The sequence below is a fragment of the Zea mays genome, chromosome 9 (assembly GCF_902167145.1).
Source record: "Zea mays cultivar B73 chromosome 9, Zm-B73-REFERENCE-NAM-5.0, whole genome shotgun sequence".
In the NCBI taxonomy this organism is placed as follows: Eukaryota; Viridiplantae; Streptophyta; class Magnoliopsida; order Poales; family Poaceae; genus Zea; species Zea mays.
The window spans coordinates 87,260,936-87,266,651 of record NC_050104.1 but is presented as its reverse complement, the minus strand read 5'-3'; the positions used below and the strand labels follow the sequence as shown (position 1 = coordinate 87,266,651).

Genomic DNA, 5,716 nt, shown 5'->3' with positions numbered 1-5,716 from the left:
ATATTGAATTATAAATGTACCTTCGGCTTGGAAGGAGATGAAAATACAAGTGTGACGCAAAAGCAAATGCCAAATCAGCGTGAACAGTACGGGGGTACTGTTCACCTATTTATAGGCACGGGGTACAACCCATACAAAATTACATACATGCCCTTTACATTTGGTGATAATTCTATAGCACTCTATCGAGGTCTAAATGGCCTTTTCATCTTTAAGTCGGTTCCCTTTTCTGCGAACATGCCGAAGCTTTCCTGCTTCACAGCTTCGGCGCTGTGTCAACCTTTGTATCTTTTGAGCTTCTCCCTTTCTGATACAAGTCCGAAGATACCTGCTCACTCATTATAAAGCCGCTTCTCCCTTGAAGACCTTCGGCGACGAAGCATAGACCCAACAGTACTCAACAGAAAATTGCTAATGTGTACTGGCCGGAAAGGTTTTGCAATTCTCCACAACTTTTGTAATAAATGTGCTCCCAAATTCCTCCTTTATAACCCTCAAAGATGCATGATATACAACAAAACTCAGTGATGTGCTCAAGTATCCTTTTTGATAGGGTCTGCACCTTAACTGAAATTGCAGTTAAACAGAATTTGTGTGCTTCAGAAATATATATCTTAATAAAACTGAATGATACCTGTAAAAGCTCCTTTGGAGAGATCAACGAGGTCGTGTAGCGCAAAGATTAGTAACCAGAGAATCAGAGAAACAAGATGAGAGGGGGAAAGAGAGGACGACACTGTAGATGGATTGAGGATGGACTTCTCCTAAACCCTAGCTGCCTTTGGGGAGGTACAACACGATAGAGTCAGGACGGCTAGATGGGACTACATCATGGGGGCCGTATGGTGTAGTTTGACTGAGTCAATGGCTTCCCACCAAAATGGCCCGAGCTGTTCAGTTAGCGAAAAAACAGAGCAAGCAGTTACATCTCCTCTTACCCCTTCATTCGACTCCCATCTTGCCTCCATCCCCGAGCTCCCTCCAAGGTCATCCTCACCTTCGTCCCCAAGTGTGAGTAAACTCTGCTCTTCCCATGGATATGAATCGCCTCCAACTCCTGATCAATCCACCCCATCTGGTGTCATCCTGCAGGTTCAAAGTGGCCACTGGACTTCGCTACCATAGGATTCAAGGCCTTGTTCCCGAACAGCACCATCTACAAGGGCCTGTGCCGGCCATCGGTATAATTTGGTACTACTACAACTCATAGTATTTTCTAAACTAAAAGGGTGCCCCTCCTCCTCGATCATCACCATTATGACTCCTTGCCCTCTCATGTCAAGGTAGTATATCAGATGAATACTGCCCTACTGTTTTTACTTGCAAAGTTCAACTGCCCGCACCAGAAAGTCGCTATCAAATTATTCTCTCACTCACTCTACCATTTTCACGTATGTGGCAGCCTGGCTTTGTGTCTGTCTTCTTCAGTGAATGCCTGTTATATAATTTTTCTGTCTGGTGCACTTGCATCTCTAAATTGTAACAAATAAAGAGAAAAACCATTTGTTAATAGAGGAAAATCTATTGATATTCAGGTGGTGCATTCACTTGATAAGGCACATCTTCTGCTCACCAATTTAGCCTTTCTTTCAGTTTTAGCATTTCTTGTTGTTTTAGTTCAGCATACCTATCCAATTATGATAGCACATTAAGTTCAGCAGATTAGTTAGCAATTTAGCCTTTCTTGCTGTTTTTTGAACATACCATATTCTTTTCTCATGGGTGCTCAATTTTAATTAGTTTGTGCTACCATGGCTGAGGATATTTGGACCCTAAAACTTCAATTTGAGGGGGACCCTCCAGGACAGAAAATGGTGCAAAGGGAAATGGACAAAGATGAGATATGTTTCTTCAACTTGATTGAACTGATTGAGGAATATGGATACACATCAGTTGACTATGTATACTACAAGAGAAGAGATGGTTTGGTTGCAATACAATGGGATTCAGATGTGATGCAAATGCTTGAAGAGAATGAGAGCAAAAGGAAGGTTAGCTTGTTTGTGACGAAGCAGAGAATGGCCACCATAGCACCTACCAAATTCAATGAAGAACCTACCAATTCTGCAGAAAATAAAAATAAAGGTAGTAGTATGATGAAAATAAAAGTTGCTCTTTCGTGTATGTTTGAGCATCCAGGTAAAACTAACGTACAATTGTCATATTTGAATGTCATGCCATGTCATGTCATGTCATATGAAAATAATTTTGCATAATATATGTCATCCAATAGCAGGTATGTCAATTTAACTGATCCATGAGCAGTGATTTTGCATGTCATCTTATCCTAGCATTGGTGTATACTATAAATATTCTATACTCTGGTATATGTTTTCACTTCTCCCATAATTGTTCATAGGGAAAAGGGGCACAAAGGAAAAGCAGCGCCTAAATGTAATCCAAATCAAAGAACAATATTATAATGAGGTTGATCAGCACCATGACAATACCATCCAGCAAACACAAGGTACAAATGTATTTGGAATAATCCAATATATGTGAACTGCATTACTAATGTGAACTTTATTTTCATAGGTGATGGCAATAATGTAATCAAGCGAAAGGGAACGGTTTTGACACATGTTTGGGATTTACCTAAGGATAAACGTATATTAGTGAAATGCAACCAACTTGGGCAACCTATTGGAAAAGAAGGTGGTCTGTTAGGCCAATTTTTAGGAACTATAGCACGGAACGGTGGTTATTGCCCAATAGATGTCAATGATTGGAGAAAGATAAAGAAGGATAGTGCTGAAACCATACTTCAATGTATTCAGGTATGCTGGTATGAAATGTTAAGTACAATAGTAGCCATGTAATAGATTTATTAATGGTGTTTATCTTATTTTAGACAAAGTTCTTGTATCCTCGATCATGTGAGAAATGGATACTGAAATCGATAGGGAGAGATTGGAGAAAATACAAGTCAATATTGAAAAAGAAGTTATTTAGTCCAAAGAAGAAAAGGTCATACTTATACAAGCTTTGTCCAGATGATATTGATGAAGACCAGTGGAAATCCTTAGTAAAATATTGGAAGTCATCTGAAGGAAAGGTTAGTACAATAGTGCATCATTATTGGGCCTACTCTCTTTGGTTTATATACTAGCTCAATATCACTTAATTTACTGTACTACAGGCTCTTAGTGAGAAGAACAAACTAAGTTGTCAAATGAAGAAGACAACACATTCAGGGGGTACAAAGAGTTTTGCACGTTGGTCCGAGGACATGGTGAGTATTTTTTATTACTAAATAAAATCTTCTATTAATTTCTTATCATTTTAGTATTGTTTTTTTCTAGAGACAAGGTGATCCCATAAAAAAACAACCACATAGAGCACAAGTTTACTTAGCAACTCACAAGAAAAGGGTCAAGGAGGCAAATCATCCTGTGGTATGCTATTTAGACACAAAGATGTATATATCATATATGAAAATATCAAGAATTTTACTTTACAAACAAGATAATTAGGTATGATTTTTATGCATACAGGTTCAGCTGGAAAACCTTATAGAAAAGCAACCAGAATTAGCACAAAATTGTGAGGGAAGGGTTGCGTGGGAAGGTGATGCACTACATCAAGTATTGGGAGAGGATAAATCTGGACAAGTACATGGCATGGGCTTGCTTCCAATTCCTAAACAAGTTTATGGCCGAACAACACGTCAATTTAAGGACATAAATATAGCTACAATAGAAGGATCATCAGCAGACGTAGACACACATTTGTTGGAGGAAATACAACAACTCAAGGAGCATGCAAGAAAACAAGACAAAGTTATTGATGAACTCATAAACAAGAAAAGACACAATGAGAATGAAGAAGTGATAAAGGTGCTCACGTCTTTCACTTAACTTTGTGTACTGAACATATACTAACATTCAATATCACTTGTAGGAACTGACTGCTCATGGTGATTTTCAGACTGGCCATGCTAACCTTCAGAATCATGTAGTGCATTCCAATAGAAAGGTAGTTTTGTTGTTATCAGGTTTTCACAGAATTGTCTCTATTGACCTTAATGTTATTTGAAATATGTAGAGAGTTCGATGCACTGAACCAGACCATGGAGATGCAATCTGTCAACAAAATGTTGCACTAGTAAATATCATTCCTGCTATACTTGTTACTCATTTTCTCTACTTAATGTATATAAAACCTCATGACACACCCTTTATTCTATTTACCAGAACATCCGTACATGTGTATCCGAATACAGCGACAATGTTGATCCAATTATGTCCCACAAAAAGGTTATCATGATGTTCCTATCATTTCACAACATTCTACTCATAGCAGATTATATGTTGATATTTGGGTTTACTATTTTAAGTTTGCATGATTTTTTTGTTGTATTTAGCGTCAAGGTGATGCAAATCGCAAGCAATTATCACATCAAGCAGAAGAGCCACTCTCGCCACAATGCTCTAGTATTGGTTTTGGACAAAAAGAGGTACACCATTCTAGATAAATCATTAACATGTGATGTATCAGTCATGCAAAGTTTCATCCATTTGAGATTCTATCAGGTTGATGAATGCACACAAAATTCAATTGATCATAGAATAAGAAGAAAAACAAAGGTACACAAGAATTATCCTTCTTCATGTTTTTGCACCATTTGCCAAAAAAATGGTATTATTTAGTATATGATTTCATACATTGTTTCAAATGACAAAGAACCAACAAGGAGTACTCAAAGAGAACCGGATCATGGCACAGAAAATTGCTCAGGATAAAGCTATGGGCCATAATAATTCAAAATTTACACAACCTCGTCCAATTAAGGTGAGCAAATATAACCTCAATTGATATAGTTGCATTACTTTAACACAAATTATGCTTGTTACTATACAATAAACTAGTGCTTGTTGATGACTCTGTGAATTCAATGTAGGATGGAACCACAGTGATACTTAAGACAGCAAGCCGTCCAAATAAGGCAATTGTGGCCTATGCAACCATTCTGAGCTCTAGTCCAAAAGAAAGTGTTGGTGGAGTTGAGATAGGAAAACAATTCTACAAAGTCCGAATCAACCATCCTGTTTTACAAGATGAGCCTTTGGTTAGGCCCATGCCTGGCTACGACAAAATTGGTGATGCCCATGCAAAAGGAGTAGCAATTGCTTGGCCTTGGCTTTGTGTATGCTACAACAAGTTTTATAAATACGTAATGTTACAAATTGCTTTCTCTAGGTAGTAGGCTGAAATGATTAACGATACAACGACCATTCTCTTTGCAGGTTCAAATGATCAATGGATGAATTTGTAGATTTGGATGCGCATGAGACATGACCAAGAAACATGAATTCCAAGAATATTTCTTATTTGTAGTTACATTTCATTTCCACCTTTACAGACTTGTACTATCTACCACTTGCTACATTTATTCCCTAGAATCATATCATTGTGTAAATATATAATTGTATTTTGTGAACAAGTACTATGTTTTTACCTTCCTCCAATCAATGCAAGTGATTACTCGAAGTTGTGATTTTTGTTGTTGTGCAAATGTGTCATGATCCCTTAATAAATTCATGTCAATGTTATGTGCTATGTGCAATTTAAAAATAGCATTTTCATTTGAAATTTGAAAGTGTTACAATAGGTAAAGCATGTGTTACAAACAACATGTACCTAAAATTCCAATGTATGTTGTCACAAAGTGTTACTATTGTAATGAAAAAGTGTTACTATAGCTAAAAAAATTGTT

General features: G+C 37.3%; 1 protein-coding gene and 1 pseudogene across 3 annotated transcripts; both read left to right on the top strand.

Annotated features, from left to right (window-relative positions):
- The first annotated feature begins 371 nt into the window (after positions 1 to 371).
- On the top strand, positions 372 to 3,608 carry LOC109942431 (uncharacterized). Of its 2 annotated transcripts, XM_020544428.1 has the most exons (8): positions 372 to 1,011; positions 1,093 to 1,191; positions 1,741 to 2,085; positions 2,360 to 2,467; positions 2,536 to 2,777; positions 2,852 to 3,055; positions 3,140 to 3,395; positions 3,495 to 3,608. In XM_020544428.1, the coding sequence occupies exons 3-7, from the start codon at positions 1,752 to 1,754 to the stop codon at positions 3,251 to 3,253; spliced, it is 1,002 nt and encodes a 333-aa protein (XP_020400017.1). In that variant the 5' UTR covers positions 372 to 1,011; positions 1,093 to 1,191; positions 1,741 to 1,751; the 3' UTR covers positions 3,254 to 3,395; positions 3,495 to 3,608. The 2 variants fall into 2 exon arrangements, with proteins under 2 accessions (XP_020400017.1, XP_020400016.1); XM_020544427.1 differs by having other exon boundaries at positions 373 to 1,011; positions 1,093 to 2,085.
- A 16-nt stretch (positions 3,609 to 3,624) lies between these two features.
- LOC109942432 (uncharacterized) lies at positions 3,625 to 5,501 on the top strand (annotated as a pseudogene). The gene is made up of 7 exons (XR_002265257.1): positions 3,625 to 3,836; positions 3,901 to 4,104; positions 4,194 to 4,456; positions 4,533 to 4,586; positions 4,684 to 4,791; positions 4,901 to 5,146; positions 5,247 to 5,501. The product of XR_002265257.1 is annotated as an uncharacterized protein (transcript).
- The last annotated feature ends 215 nt before the right edge of the window (positions 5,502 to 5,716 follow it).